Source organism: Chroicocephalus ridibundus, chromosome 1, assembly GCF_963924245.1.
Source record: "Chroicocephalus ridibundus chromosome 1, bChrRid1.1, whole genome shotgun sequence".
Lineage (NCBI taxonomy): Eukaryota > Metazoa > Chordata > Aves > Charadriiformes > Laridae > Chroicocephalus > Chroicocephalus ridibundus.
In genome coordinates, this window is record NC_086284.1 from 219,110,801 (window position 1) to 219,127,030 (window position 16,230).

Sequence of the window (16,230 nt, forward strand, 5' to 3'; positions counted from 1 at the left end):
TCACCGAGGCGGACCACAACCGTGTCCTAAAATCTTCTAAGGGGTTCTACCACGCGCACAGAGTTGCAGTGAACAAGACAAGCGTTAAAAGCTTTTTACAGGCAGACAGACACGCGTTGCTGTAGGAGGAATGCACACAGGGGTTTTATTCAGCCAGGTGCCACATCATCACAGCTGTCGCAAGCGCACGAGGGAAGAGGGTTTACGAGCTCGCTGCCGCAGACAGCCCGGTCCCACCCCAGCTTTTAGTACGGGTTGTCTCGCACGTGCTCCATGATTTTTTTCAGACCCAGCCAGGTCTCCTCTGCAGTGGGGATAATTTGGCTGGCTGGCAGGACGAAACCGTAGCGACCCGTGTCTCGCAGCTCAAAGGCGAAAGAGTATTTGATGCCGTAATCGTAGCTCCAGTCAATGCTGCCTCCGCTGGCCTGGTCTGAAAGAGAAAGAGCGAAGAGAGGGGTGAGCAGAGGGTTCATTTGAGTTCTGCTGCCCTACTTCGTGTATTTGTGAGTATTAGTATGTATTTGTGCTCAGGCCCGATGTTTGACTGGCGGTGTCGCTCTCCAGAAGCATCACTGCTGGCAAGAGGGAGAAACCTTGGCGGGGGGGGGGCAGAGGCGGTCGCCCTGGGACAGCCCGTAAAAGCTCAAACTAACAAAACACTCACAGATTGTAGTGCAAATGCTCCCCACTGTAAAGGTGGTGCCGTACAGGGACCGGAGGGAACTGGCGGCAGCTCTTCCCAAGGCATCCTGGAGAGGAGGAGCGGAAGGACGAGTCAGAAAGCAGCCACACTTAATGAGATCAAACGTGAAGATTTCGCCAACCTGAACCATGCTCAGGGAAATCTCCACAACCTTTCGCACGATCTCCAATCTTTCACATCCGCCCCCAATAAACTCGCGCCAAATCAATCCGTTTCTTAATCACCCATACTAGTGACAGCGCCCACAGCTTCCACAGTATTTTTGGGGGAGGCGATATTGTGGGTGAATTAAATGGACAGCAGGTTCTACATCCGATCATCCAGTGTTTCATCTCACCAACCGACCTGTCACGAAAAGGTTCCAGAGATACTGGAAAATCCCAAGGCAGTGGGAGATCTCCCAGTACTGAGTGATCAGCTTTGCGCTCGCTTGTCCTGAGTCGAGCGACACAGGAGTAATTTCTCTTCTAATGCTGGGTAAAACTCCACTTTTGGAAGACTCTAGTGTCTGAATTTGTGAAAATATTTACTTTATAGCCAGCTCGGCTCTGTGGGATTCAAGGCCTCAGTGTTTTCAAGCCTCGCCAGGTGCAGGGATGAGAAGGAGCGAGGCCCGGGCATTTGACCCAGGCTGGCCAACAGGGTTATTTCATACCATGAACATCACATTCTGTATCAATTAGAAAGTTTGCTGCGTAGTTTCTCTCTCCCTTGATGGCGGCAGTCCAGAGAAACTCCTTGCCCCGGTGCTGGACCCCCGAGCCCTTCCCTTCCTCCCGAAGCCATTGTGCTCGCAGTGTCGGACATTTACTGTCCACTGCTGGGAGCGCACAGCTTCCTACTGATAGAATTGGCGGAGCGTAATTCTTGTATATCTTACATTAGTATCGGGATTAATACTGGTTCTTAGTATTATTGTTAATTATTTAGTCTTATCCTATTAAACCCATTTATATTTCAACCCTTGTGTTTCCTTGCTTTCCCCGATTCCCCTTTCCGGGTGGGGAGGGGTCACCGGGTGATAGAATAATTACAATTATCCTAAACGACAATAAATTGTTACGGGTTTTCTCAAACCATAACATCAGTTCAACCACGTAACGGGTGGTTGTAGAGAACACAGAGCCAGGTTCTTCTTGGAGTAGGGCAAAAGGACGACTGGCAACAAACAAATCGCCACAAGGGAAAATTGCATTTAGGTATTAGGGAAACAAGAAAATTCCCATGACAGTGGGGAAACTTTGGGACGGGCTTGAAGAAGCTGTGGAATTCGTCTTTAGAAATATCAAAACAAATCAAAACCATTAAGCAAAACTCAGCTGGGCAAGGCCCTGAGCGACGCAACCCAACCTTGAAATTGGCTCTGACTCCAAAGCCTGCCTGCTTTCAGCAGGGGCTTAGACTGGAGGCCTCCAGGGGTCTTTTCATTTGACTTATGATTGCGAGAGCCATATCGCCTCAAAGATATTGTTACAGCTGTGATACTGTCGTTAAAGCAGAGAGGAGGAGACGTGGATGAGCAGAGAGGGCTGAGAATGGGTGGGGATGGCACGTGTTTGCATATGACCAAGACTTCTCTTTTAAAGACATTGCGTTGCACCGGGTTTTTGTTCGCTCTCACAGATGGTTACTGTTATGGACGGCGGAGTTCAGCCTCTTGTTTTTATCCTGATATCTCACAGCAATGCTTGAGGACAGAAAGCCAGCTGGACAGAAGAGAGGAAGCCAAAGCCAAGTCGTTATGTCTCACCAGCTCGGCGTAGTCTGCCGGTTGAGTGCATTTGTAGCCATAGGGGTACATCAGGAGCTGAGAGTAACTGTGGAGGGTGAGGAAGGCCCGGATGTTTCCGTGATTCTTAATAAAGTTGACAACAGATCTAACTTCCACCTCTGAGTTGGCACTGGGCCCACGGTAGGAGTCAGAACAGGGATTACTACTGGCTCCAGGACCTGTCGGTGTAAGGAGGGAACAAAGGCAGACCTGTAAGAGCTGACATTCATGAAAGGTCAAAGCAGACCCACACAAAGCCGAGCTTTCCCAAGAACAGGTCTTCAGCCAAGGGCAAGGCCTTAAATCCTGATAAATGCTCAAACCAGAGCGACAGAGCATGAATACTCAAGGGACGTACTTCCAGATGATACAGATTACTGCCTTCATCTTGTGCTCACTGGCAATTAATCAATGCAAAATTATCTTTATAAAAGACAGCTGCCATCCTATTTGACCATTTTCTTTCCGGATCCCTTATAATAAGGCAATTGCTGCTCCTATGGGAGCTATGGGAACTTTCTCCTTAGTGACAGCCAGAATCCAGAAACTTTATTCCTACCTCCAAAACCTGCATCCCAGTTCCTGTTTGGATCAACTCCAACACACACACTGCCTGGATTCTTGGAGCGGGTCTTCCGCCACATGCGGTTCTAAAAACAAAGAAACACTACGGCTTCAAAACGGAGCAAATCTCCATCCTCAAACTAAAACCGCTACCCAGAAATAGTTGCCATTCACCAGGAAGCGATCCTAGGCACGAGCCTAAGATTGTTTCTGGTGGGCTGACCACCAAGATGGGCCAACGGACAAAAATCGAAGGGCTGGTGAATTTACAGAGGGCTAAAATGGGTTAGACAAGTAATTAGTATCTTTGGCTGCCCAAATCTTTTGTAACTCCTTCTTACAGCATTAAGAAATGGACTTTCAGAGTCTACTTCCCTCGCATTTATTGTTCGCTCGGAAGAGCGTGACGGCCTTCTAAATCAGCTTAGACACCCAGCTTGCTTACTCACTGTGGTGTGAGTGAACACGTATCCATCGGGGTTTGAGACTGTCAGCAGGAAAATGTCCATTTTGTTCAGCAGAGAGGTGACAGATGGATCGTTCCCATAGTCGGAGGCAATCTACGCAGAGACAATATGACACACCGTGATTATCAGCGTATTTCTTTCCTGCATGCTTACGCTCTAACAGCTACGTACAGAGGCAAATCTGGCTTTTGGGGCGGGCAAACAAGAAACGTTAATTATCCGCTGGCCATAACTGTTCCTCGTTAGACTTGGAGCTTGGAGAGAGCAATGAATCTCGTTTACTATTTTACTCTGAGGACAGGAAGTTAATGGAAGAGGACAAAAAAATTTTCTCCTCTCTGTCCCTGAGAATGGGCCGAGGCTGGCTCCAAGATTGAGATGGATTACCCAGGTTGGGAATACACAACTGTGCTGCACTTCTCTGGTGGCTTAGTCATTTTCAGCGCAACTTAAATGCTCATTTATGTCGAGCTGGAAGCTTTTGCCCTTTTGTGGAAGGTAACCAACAACACGGTGTTCCTCAGTGTCTGCCGACCGAAGCAGCAAACTCATCTTCAAAAAGTCCTTGGTTATTGGTTTAACTACCAGCCATGCAGTCCTCAAAAATTTCACCTGAGCTCCTACATTTTGTCTACCTAAACTTCCCCCAGCTGCTCTAACAATACACAGCATTTTTCAATTCTTTGTCTAAGCAGCTGCCATATCCTCTCTGGAGTCGGCTGTGTTTTAAGGGGGGTGAAGGAGAGTGAGCAGAGCTGGCTAAACACACGCAGGTGTGATACGCTTTTAAATAGTCAAAGGCATTCCCAAGATAAAAGAAAAATCCATCACTGCTGAAGTGACCTTTTTAGCTATCCATATCGCGCTCGCTTGAGTAACCCACTCTCGGGAATGGATCCCGGCATCCAGCCAGATTGCAGGACGGTTCCTTCCTCCCGTGCTGAACTGTCAAACAAAACAGAAAGTTTTAAAACTCTCACTGACACCTTTTAGTCAAAAACATCCTGTATAGACTGGGATGCTTCGGACTGAATTGTGCTGTATCCATAATACACATGTATATTAGCAGATGCACACACATACGTATGCACACATTCTGTGATACATGTCATACCTTCAGCACATACAAAGGCCGCTTTTCATAGGATTGCCCGATCTGGAGCTTGCTGACAATGTTGCTGTACTCAGATGCAAGATGATCCAGTTCCGCATAAATCTGAAGTGAAGAGACATGATGACATTTACATTACATTTATGTATGGTACTGCCCAGAACAATTGTAGGACACAATGAAATGTACTTTTCTCTCCTTTTGCCTTCATTACTACGACCTCTCCAAAGCCCCATCTCACGTCAGTGTGGTCAGTGCTCTTCTTCCCGTCACAAAGTAGAAGAAAGCACTGCTATATCATCGAGATGTACTTATTTCAGGAATAAGTTCAAAACCCTCTTTAAGAGCTTCTGGTAGTAAAAAGTACCTGACCCTCTGCTCTGCTTGATGGCTATCGCCTTCCTATATTTCCCTATTTCGAGATTCATTTATTTCTCAATCTCTTTTGAGGCTCAGGAGGAAGGTTTTGCCAGAACTCTGCAGAAGAGTTTATGAAAGAGTATGATCAACACTTGTCTGTTCCAACACTCCAACGGGGAAAGCACTGGCTCGTGGTGCTGTCCACAAAATTAATCCAGTTAAAAACAAAACCACATGCCAAAAGAAGCTGGAAAGACATTTTAGATCCTAATATAGGATGCTCGATTGAAGACAGCATGAAAAAAGGCCAGAAAAAAGAATCTTCTTCCCCCAAAGCTGAGGTACTCACAGAATCTAGAGTGTGGTAAACTCCGTAGTTGAAGCTGTTGCTGCTGCGCTCCCTTTGTTGACCGTAGGCCATATCTTCCTTTTCTTTATCTAGAACAACCTAAAAGAAGCCATTCAAATGTTAAGAAAAACACCTGCTTAATTCGCAAATTTCTGACCAAACGTTTATCTCAAATAACGACCTGATGGCATCGCACACCGGCTCCAGCCCCAAGCTGCCCACAGCAGAAACACGTGTTTCTGCTGAACGTACCTGTGGCGAAGCAGGCAGGAACATCAGTGTTCTTGCTTTAATCTTTAAATTCTTTAATTGCTTTAATTTTTAAATTCTTGTTAAGATGAACAAGAATAGTATTGGAAAGCTTGGCGGGGGGGGAAGCCAGCGTTTGTGTTGAGTTAATGCTATTTTAGGTGCCATTTTGGGATTACTGCTCATGGAGAAATGTCAGATTAGTGCCCAAGGGGGTGAGTATTTTCTCACATGGTGGGGTACGTTTCTTTCAGATTATGATCCAGAGCTGCTCTTAACACAGTTTACTGAATTATAAATAACTTCAGTGCGGGGATTCCCAAACATCTGAGGCCAAAGAACCACACAAAATTCCTCAGGGGTTAGAAGAGCCCCATGGAGTCTATGAGTTTATTGATGTCACTAATCTCCACGGTTTCAGACAGCATCTGCAGAGCGGTCAGAGCTTCTCAGCGCAGCAGCGATCCACATGCCATCTTTAAAAAAATTAATCCACAGGCTACAAAAATAAGGGGAGGACCTCAGGGAAAGCAGAGGATAGAAGAGTCCATGAATTAATGAACGAGGCCAGATTGTGAATCACTGGGTTTTTTTCCCACAGGATTTAAAAGCTAATCACCCACCAATGGCATTGCCTACCTGCAGGTCTTCGATCAGGATGGAGTACTCAATCCCATGGGATTCCAGGAAGGCTTTGACTGCTTGGACATTGTTAGCAGGGATTCGCACATCCACAGGAAGGGCGGCGGTGGAGGGATTTATCCAGAAATCGAGCTGAAAAGAGAGGAAAATGGATTTGGGTTGGCAAAAGCATTCTGCAAACAAGTCTTCTAAAGCTTTAGAAATGCTGATTTCTCCCAAATTGAGCAACTCCTGCCGCATCGTGCCCCGTTGTGATTACACCACACTCCATTCTTTAGCTTGGCCTCACCACAACCTTGTACCAGTTAATGTGACGAACTCACAAATAAAAAGATCCACGGGAGGCTAAAGTCAGCATTTTCACTGACTTCAGAGCTTCAGTCATATAAGCAAGAGGAAATTTTAGTCTTCTGCGATGGTTTTACTATTTTCCCTTTTACCAGAAATAGGTTCAAAGAAATCTCCGTATCACAGTATTAGCTAATATGAAACCCATTGTTTTTATTTCTCCTTTGGTAGGGCCTTCCTAAATTCTAGTTTCTATAATACTCAAATCAGTATTTTTAAAGAAAGTGATAATAAAAACTCTCCCCAATGGCAATAAGAACAGTAATAACCTAGAATTTTATAGTGTGTTTTCCTCTTTCAATACAGCGTAGACTCAAACTAATAAATTCCTCCCACAACGCTGGGAGATAAGTACAAAAACATTAGTACCTCTACTTTAAAAACAAGCTTTTTGATACTAAGATTAAGAGCAGATCAATTCAAATATGACTGTAAACCCAGCAGGAAGAAAATATAAATGCAGTCACTCCTGAACACCAAGCTGGTACTACAACTTGCAGATGAAACACCAAATGTTGAGGCAGTAAATTTATTTATGGCAGCTGCCGCAGTATGGTAAGAACCTTCCACACGCGATGCAAAGTCCTGCCCTGCTAAGTCCTACCCCAGTCTGAAATGTTAAAAAATGCCTCTGTGGTAATAACATACCTCAAGGTGTTCCAGTGATTCCAAAAGCTGTAACTGCTTAACCTCCTCCTCATTTCTTGTCTTGATTCGGAGAACCTGGTGCCTGCAATAAATCAGTAAGTTTTCAGAAACAGTCTCAAAAAAGGCTCTGGAACTAGCTTGTTATTAAGATAATTAATCTGGTGGGTAGCTACTTGCATTCTACCAGCCATTGCAGACTTCTTTAACGCAGTTGACGTAGCGTCACCCAAGAGTTCAAACAACAGCCTGCAGGGCCAGCCTGCTACACGTGCACTAGATTAGTAACTAGTTAAATGGCAGTTTTTGAGATTTCATCATAAACAAGACATCAAATGGACGAGTTTTTAATTGCTTACAAGGATCAGTCTTGCATCAACTAGTTATTTTTTTGTCAACAACTTGAAAAAAATAAATCTGGTTGAGTTTGCAAATGATCAAATGTTTGGGGGGCACTATACAACAAAGCAAACAGGACACTAAGTACGGAATTCATTTCACCTTTCTTCAGTTTAGTCAAAGCCAGTTGACAATCCTCCCCGTGTAGTCAGAAGCTGATACCATCAGAGGGTGGCTTACACCATTCCAGCTGGAAGGAATCACCATCTGGAAGTACCTCACTCCACAAGTTATAGAGGTAACCTCAGCGATTGACTCGGACTACATTGTACAACACACGTGATCTCAGCGTACAGTCTCTACGTGGTTTTTAGATCTCCAAAAACATCTATCCTGTTCAAGTACACAATGTTCCAGGCAGCTTGGTAAAATAGGTACAGGCAAACAGCACCACGAGGAGAGGCTGGTGAACCCGGGCTTGTCCAGGCTGATCTAATTGCAGCCTACAACTACTTGAAGTTACAAAAAAATGACGAACTCTTCTCAGTAGGGGTAGATCATGATTACAAGGGGAAACAGCTCCGTGCCCTGCTCTGAGCAGCAGGGTGGACTAAAGACTTCTGGAGGTCCCTTTCACTAAAGACTTTTAGGAAATGACAAAAGGATCTACAAACAAGTGTATGTTACAGTCAGGGGACAGAAGATCATAGAATCATCGAATTGGCTAGGTTGTTAGGGACCTTTAAGATCATCAAGTCCAACCATTAACCTCCCCAGGCCACCACTAAACCATGTCCCTCAGCACCATGTCTACGCGTCTTTTAAATACCTCCAAGGATGGTGATTCAACCACTTCCCTGGGCAGCCTGATCCTGTTCTGGAGAACCAAGGGGGATTCTGAAGGAAATCTGTAACCCGTAATGAGTTAACAACTGGGAGTATGGCCCGGGATCAATGCCATAGCCAAAAAACACGGATGTGCTCCTTAGCTGTATAGCTTGGGGATTACTGCAAGTGAGCCGCGCATTAATGCTGCTTTCGCAAATGGCATTTGGTGGTTAAAGCATTTGGTGTGTTTGTTTTCATGCTCTCCCTAGGCATCTGCCTTTGGCTACTGTTGGGAGACAGAATAAAAGTCCACAGAGTTCCATACCCTGACCTGGCCCAGCTGCTCTGCTGGCACCCGCTGCAAACAGCACTGAAAAATGGAGATGACTCAGAGCAAATCGACACGCGTAACTGCAGAATTGGAAAACATGTCTTAAGACAGGATAAACAAGGGACTTGGCATATGAGCTCAGCTGTGTGTGTGTTTATTTACTGGTGTGGCCTCAGCTGCTGAGAAGGGACACTCATTAACACCAGGTTTCTCACTCTGGCCAATTAAGGTGTAAGATTCTTTTGACAGACCAAGTTAAATCAACACTGAAGGCACTTTACCACATTCTCCACCACCATAAGCTTTATTTCTGGATTGGATTCTTCTCATTAACCACAGCTACTGGATGTGACCGAGGAATGAATTAACGAGAATCCGGCCTACGTCATGCCAGAGCCCAGATTAAATGATCAAAATAGCTTCTCCCGGCTTTACAAATCCTGGAGTTTTAGTAAATTATGGATATTATTTCTTATTCTTAATACTTTACATTTTCATGTACATATTTACTCACTGGAATCTAGTGCTCGCTTACTACATCTCAGGAAGTATCTATCAGGTTTTTTATCATCTTCTATTAAGGTTCTTACATGGTCAGTAAGACTCTGAGGAAATACACCAGAAAGAGAGAATTTTGCAATGCAACATACAGATAACGATTGGAAATAAGGATTTGAATTGCTTAGAAAGGCTCTGAAGAGTATTAAGTATTTAAAGATAAATAAGACACTTCAAAACCAAAGAGATAACAGCGACCTTTTTGATCTGATGCCAGGTTCTGGTTTGTTGCTCTGCTTTGTGCTGGACCAGATCTGTCAAGCCGAACGCTTGAGTTTTGCAGTGAGGGTCAGCTCCCGATCGGGGCTCGAGACTGCTCCCTAGGTACAGTCAAAGCCAAAGCCTTGGGTGAACATAAATTTAGGAACTCAACCCTGAAGCTAGACCCTTCTCCTTGGAAAACTCAAATGAAACTAAAGACAGGGATTCCTTCAAATACCGGAGTACCAAAGCACAAGACAAGTCCGTCATAAAAAACAAAGCATGTGCCCCAAGGAGATTTTGTAAAGTTAAGATCATGAAAAGCAACAGCTGGAAAATAAGGCCTTAAATTAAAAGTCTTCCACAGAAGCGTAACTCACCCAACAAAAGTTTCCAGGCACAAGGAAGCCCCGAAGAGGGCACTGAAGATCAAAATCAGCTTCATGGTTGATGTGATGTTCAGCTCAGCCTAGCAAAGGTGAATTTATACAGGACTTGTTAAGAAACCCTTTCTCAGATAAAACGTATCTGTATTCCATGTGAGTAAGTTCTCACATTTATCAGAGCTTTCAAGGCAACCAACAGACAGGAGGCCAATTTCACCTCCAAAAAAATATTTTCCACTGACACATTCAAACCTGTACGGGAGGAGTTGTTTTCAAAGCTTTGTCCACAAAGCTCCTTGGTGTCCTTTTACACATTTTTCTAGGTAGAGGAAAATAGAGTCAAACTGAATGTCACTGGGGGTGAGAAGTCGACTCTTGGTCATAGGTTTTTCCCCTGACAGTTTTCTAGTAGCCCACCCCTTGTTACAAAGAGACAGTCAGCAGAAAGATCTCACGCCAGCAGAAACACTCAATCTGAGTGATTATTTTGAAGAAATAATTGAAATAATTGGCTGAATCACTATGGTGATAGCACGCAAGCTCTGAGTCCCGCCTGCTATGCAACAAGTTCTCTCTGATGGACTAGGCCAAGGCCATGCTATAAATTCCCTCTTATATACAAGTTACACACTTCTAGATGCAAGCCAGAGCGTTTAAATATATTATTTATTGAAGTTACTAGCATCCCCCTGAGCTTCAGTTGGCATGGTTTCACACAGACCCAGCCAGCCGGTGCTTCAAGCAAAGTAAGGTTGCAGCAAGATCCACGGGAAAGCAAGTTTTATAGCAGAAGTGGAAAAAAAGCTTTGGGTGAACAGGAAGTTAAGAGCTCAGTTGTGCTGCTAGACCCTTCTCCTGGGACAGGCTTGCCAGGAATCCTCTGCTAGCAAAGCGTCCTTCTCAGGAAGGGGTGACACAGGTTTGAAGAAGGGCTGCAACAGCCACTGTCGGGTCCTCTCAGCTTCACAATGCCCACGGGGCTGTTCCCTGATCCAGTAGCCCTCTGGGTCCCTTTGCTCTTGTGCTGGACTCTGTCTATGTCTCACTCACAGGAATAGCCTCCATCTTGTCACCTTCCCTAAAGGTGCCCAGATATTTGAGGTGTCGTTATCTACGTTGAAGGAGTAACGGTGACGGGCGCTCTCCTGGCTGAGCTTTGGGAATCATCTGACTTGCTTTTGGTCGTGGGAACACCCAGCTGCAGTTGTCCCAGAATGATAGGCAGAGCCAGAGGGCTGCTGGATGCAGTTTTTGTTTGTCCCATTACCCCACCTGGAGTACTGCGTCCAGCTTTGGAGACCTCAGCACAGGAAGGACACGGAGCTGCTGGAGTGCGGCCAGAGGAGGCCACAAAGATGATCGGAGGGCTGGAGCCCCTCTGCTGTGAGGACAGGCTGAGAGAGTTGGGGGTGTTCAGCCTGGAGAAGAGAAGGCTGTGGGGAGACCTTATAGCAGCCTTCCAGTACCTAAAGGGGGCCTACAGGAAAGATGGGGAGGGACTCTTTGTGAGGGAGTGGAGTGATAGGATGATGGGGACCAGTTTTAAACTAAAAGAGGGGAGATTTAGATGAGATATTGGGAAGAAATCCTTTGCTGTGAGGGTGGTGAGCCCCTGGCCCAGGTTGCCCAGAGAAGCTGTGGTTGCCCCATCCCTGGAGGGGTTCAAGGCCAGGTTGGACGGGGCTTGGAGCAACCTGGGCTGGTGGGAGGTGTCCCTGCCCAGGGCAGGGGGTGGAACGAGATGATCTTTAAGGTCCCTTCCCAACCCAAACCATTCTGTGATTCTACAAAATGTTGCTGAGGAAGAGCCAGACGCTGACCCTGCAGATACCTGCAGATGGGGTTCCGGGAAACTAACATGGGACAGAAGGGAGACGGTTCAGCTACTCTACAATCAACCTCAGGAGACCGAGGAAAGGAATTCTCTGACAATCACCAGAGGGTGTCACCCGTAACACTCTCAACGTTTGCCAGCACCTCCAATCCCCACGCCCACCCTACCCCTCTGCAGCTGGGGCAGTGGCTTCTCATCATGGGTTCACAGCAGACTTCAAGCAAGTCTTTTGTAAGGCAAAGTCTCATGTTTTTGGGATCAAGGGGAGCCTCAGGCAGGGATTCTGCCTGTTTTGACATAGAGGAATTAGTCATCCTGAGACTGTTGTAACGCAGGGGCATAGTGTGGAGAACGTATGCTCTGCAGGGAGATAAGGAATGTTCCTGTGAGTCCCCAGGTCTCTGACGTTTAACCTAACCCAGTCCTTGGGAAACAAGCAGATCTCTACTCCCCTCAACGTAAATCAGACAACAAAAATTTATCCTAAGAGACAGAACCATCACGAGAATTTCCTGCTTCTAGCACCACTGCAATTCTGGGGGAAGTCAAATCCCGCCTGTAGCTTATGGCCTTCAACATTTCATAAAGAACCGATAGACTGTCCACACCACCTCCTGTGGACACACTCTTTGAAAACAGGAAGGAGGGACTTAATTCAGGGCAAAATTATAGCTTGCTTCATTACTCATGCTACATCCTGCACGGATTTAAAGGCTGCCAAGAGATCCCGCCAAACATGATGTCAGGGTCTAATGTACACCAACAAGCTCCGAGTGCCCCGACCAGCCTCATCTGGGGCCTCCACCCATTGCATTTAAGGAGCTGCATTTAAACCCAAACCTTTGTACGCATTCCCAATCCCCACTGAAAGGGCTACAGAAACCTGCAGCACTGCGACCTCCCGCTGTAGCCATAAGGTCCTACAGGGTTTGGAGGTCAGCCTTGAACCACAGGGTAACCTATGGGCGCCATAGGTTGAAAGTCAGCCTCCGTTGTGCTCAGAGCCCAAAACACCTGAGCAAGTTAGGGAGCTGCAAGAGCAGGGGTGCACCACCCAGCAAGCCAGAAATCAAAGGTGACAGCAAGGCAGGCAGGGGTAGACAGCTCACCACAAGCAGCACAGCCCCATGGGACCCAAACGAGAGGAGCAGAGCAGGTCTGGTGGCACTGACCAGGGACAGCCACAGCCACAGTCCAGATCCTCAGGTAAGTCCACTGTCACACAGCAGGTCCACAGCCAGGATGTCAAGAGCTACAAGCCCAAGTCCACCGTGCACCTACCGCAGCTCAAACAAAGGCCAGAACAAATGGCCTCGGCTTAAACACAGCTCCCACGCCAAGAGGCGGAGGGTGTGTGGGTGGGGGCTCCGCATGAGCCCGCTCAGGGCAATTAGCGCGCTCAGGGCCCTGGCACACTAAGGTGGTCAGGGTGGGACATGCTTTCTGCACAGTCCGAAGAGGATGTGGTATCACGCAGTGAATCACGGACACCCTGGTGACACGTTAAGAAGCAGAAGATCAAATGAATCTCATCTAACCAAACTTTGTCTCACTGCTTAAAATTACCTTAATATAGAATCATAGAATCATAGGGTTGGAAGGGACCTCTGGAGATCATCTAGTCCAACCCCCTGCCAGAGCAGGGTCACCCAGAGCAGGTTACACAGGAACGCGTCCAGGCGGGTTTGGAATGTCTCCAGAGATGGAGACTCCACCACCTTTCTGGGAAGCCTCTTCCAGTGCTCTGCCACCCTCACAGCAAAGAAGTTCCTCCTCATGTTTAGGTGGACCTTCCAATGTTCAAGTTTGTGCCCATTACCCCTTGTCCTGTCGCCGGGCACCACTGAAAAGAGCCTGGCCCCATCCTCCTGACACCCGCCCTTTCAGTATTTATAAGTGTTGATAAGGTCCCCCCTCAGCCATCTTTTTTCCAGACTGAATATAATATATAGATAGTTCGCCTGTGCTGTCGTTGACAGAGAGACAGAGTGGATACGACACCCCCCCGCCAACTAGAAAGGCTTCAGAAGTCATCAAATTTCGGTGGAGTCACTCCTTTTCTGTAAGGTCCAGACCCTCTGTTGTTGCTCCCTGTCTAAAAAAGGTTCTTGCAACCAAGGCACAGCGTAGTGGTCTCTCCCATCACATGGGAAGGGTAAAAGAGTCCACGGCTTGCGGTCCCCCTCGTCTCCCATCCTCTTGAAATAAATGTTCGGCAATTTAGTAGGAAAGGGGAGGAGAGAGAAGACAACCCATGGTGGACTGAACCTTCCTTGTGCTCCCAATGCTTCACGTGTCCCCTCGCTGCCCTCTCCGCATCCGTTCTGCATCGCCTCCTGCTCTCTCACAGGGTCCCAGGAATTTTCTAAACTGCTTTCTTGAACCCTACACATAACTCAGAAAACTCGTATTTACCTTTCGAGTTGCTCTCCCTTTCATCAGAACATAATCTTTTATCTTGGGCTTTCTGGAGGGTCTGTTCCAGGGAAATAACATCGTACACATGATGTTACTTAGAACAACGTATATAAACGTTAATTCCTTATCTAATGCTAATTCTCACAGCGTGCGTGAGCTCGTGGGAGAGGCTCTGGGAGACAAGGCTGAATGGCTCTCACACAGCTACAGCGCGGGGAGCGATGCCAGCCCCTGCCCCAGGAAAACGCAGCCAGGACGGGAGCCCTCGTGCCTTCGCCATTTCCACTGAGACCCTCAACAAGCCCAAATTCCTCAGAAATCCCATACACGTTTCACCTTGGGGTACAAATCCTTCTTTTCTCTACTTCTCCAGCTAGACCAGTTAACACCGACGTGGCGAAGGGCTCCGTCTCCTGGATGATCAAAGTTAATTGGCTGTAACGCAATTCATTTTGGATTACTGGCGAGAGAACTATTATTTCTGTAAGTAATGGATTATTTACCCGTCCCTAATCTGCAGAGCACCTTGGTAATGCCCTGGATAAAGAATGAGTAGGGATTTCAGTACGTGGCTCACCATTTGTAGATGTGAGTGGCATCATTTTAGGAGCAGAACCCTCATTTTGATCTCTCTGGAAAGCCTGCAGCTATATGCCCGTGTAATAACGCTGGCTGCGGTGGCGCTACTTATTTCCAACTCAAATTTCCTTAAATTAGGAAATCAAGACCTTCAAGTTTCCAGGATTTTCCGCAGATTTCATGTGTCTGAGTCGTGCAGCAGTTCATAGCGCACCAAGCACTCCGTCGGATCGTGCTGTGGCCTTGCATTTTTAGGACAGCAAGCTCACGTATGAATTGTAACTGGTAATAACGAGAAGGGGATGGGAAGGGTACTGGGAGAGTAACAATCAGTTACCTATACTTGGAGATTAAAGACCGGTTCTAACAGTGACATCATCCCATGAGGTAGTTATAAATAATAATAACTTCAGAGGTTGTGAAAGCCTTTTAAGCAGGAAGGCAACAACCTTCTGCTAAGGGCCAGCAGGTGTCAGCAGAAAACACATAATTAAATACCTTACTCCAGCACAGCAGACAAGACAATCAAAATGCCAGAGCAGGATTTTCCCTCTGATCCCCCTCAAAGCCTTCCTCATCCTCATCACACTCCCTCATCTGGTTTCTGACTTGCGCCAGAGAGCAAGGGCTTGTTCTGCCAGTAATACCACCAAAGGGAGGGAAAAAGGGTACCCCATGGAGCCTCGTCGCTGGATGTGGGGCGAGAATTTCTGCGTTCGGAGCAGCCCCTTGGCAACCCATTGTCCAGCTGGCCACCTCAGGAAGCCCCGGTATGTTGGAAAACAGTGCCCAAGGAGCCACAGGGACGACAGCATTGCAAAGTGGCCTCTTTTCTGCCCGTTAACGTCCCTTGACTGCAATTCGGGGAAGGTTGGAGTGCCCTCAAGTCTTGTTGGTCCATAGCGTTTGGGGGATGTTGGGAGGGATTCATCTCTTCTCACTTGAGCTGTGTCAAAGCCGGGCATCGCACCAAAACCAGGCTCTTCTTCCTCTGTACCTGAGGACGGGAGATTCACCCCATCCTCAAATAGCTTTTTGAGACTGGAAGGCCAAATTAGGCTTTTAACAGCCCTTCAATATTATCTCCATTTCATGCTTTTCTTGCTTTCATCCTCTTGCTTAGGAAATGAATCAAAAGTCAAGAGATGTTTCAAACCAACTGAAATCGCCCATGGGTGTAGATCTACTGAACCAACTTCCAGCCTGTTTAAATTTGTCTCCTCCCCTTTTTCTCCAACTGTATTTTCATTACCATATGTTTCCTATAACCAGCTTTTTATGGCAAGGTAATACATTCCACCAGCCTTTACAATGGGACAACTTGGAAATTATTGTACGTATCCAAATTGGAAGCAGAGTGAGAAAAATTAAGAAATAGGCCAGATATCCTGGATAATCAGGGCCAGGGCTCCAGGAGCTCCAGGAAAGCTGGGGAGGGACTCTGGATCAGGGAGGGGAGCCATGGGACAAGGGGGAGTGGTTCTAGATGGAAAGAGGGGAGATTTAGGTGAGATCTGAGGAAGAAATTCTTTGGTGTGAGGGGG

At 46.8% G+C, this 16,230-nt stretch overlaps 1 protein-coding gene across 1 annotated transcript; it reads right to left on the reverse strand.

Annotated features, from left to right (window-relative positions):
* Positions 1 to 206: 206 nt before the first annotated feature.
* Positions 207 to 9,917, reverse strand: LOC134511120 (carboxypeptidase A2-like). The gene is made up of 11 exons (XM_063324600.1): positions 9,850 to 9,917; positions 7,216 to 7,297; positions 6,217 to 6,351; positions 5,329 to 5,427; positions 4,623 to 4,724; positions 4,352 to 4,453; positions 3,491 to 3,601; positions 3,037 to 3,127; positions 2,457 to 2,656; positions 668 to 752; positions 207 to 433 (listed from the first exon to the last, which is right to left on the reverse strand). Exons 1-11 carry the CDS (start codon positions 9,912 to 9,914, stop codon positions 246 to 248), a joined length of 1,260 nt encoding a protein of 419 aa, XP_063180670.1. The 5' UTR covers positions 9,915 to 9,917; the 3' UTR covers positions 207 to 245.
* Positions 9,918 to 16,230: the final 6,313 nt, after the last annotated feature.

Bases quoted from the DNA above. Each gene is read 5' to 3' on its own strand.
- LOC134511120 (XM_063324600.1), bottom strand. From the start codon at position 9,914: ATGAAGCTGATTTTGATCTTCAGTGCCCTCTTCGGGGCTTCCTTGTGC. The intron at 3,128-3,490 runs GTGAGTAAGCAA...CTTTGTTTTTAG, and splicing joins ACGTGTTCACTCACACCACA to AACCGCATGTGGCGGAAGAC. The intron at 753-2,456 runs GTGAGACATAAC...CCTCCTCTCCAG, and splicing joins CGGCAGACTACGCCGAGCTG to GATGCCTTGGGAAGAGCTGC.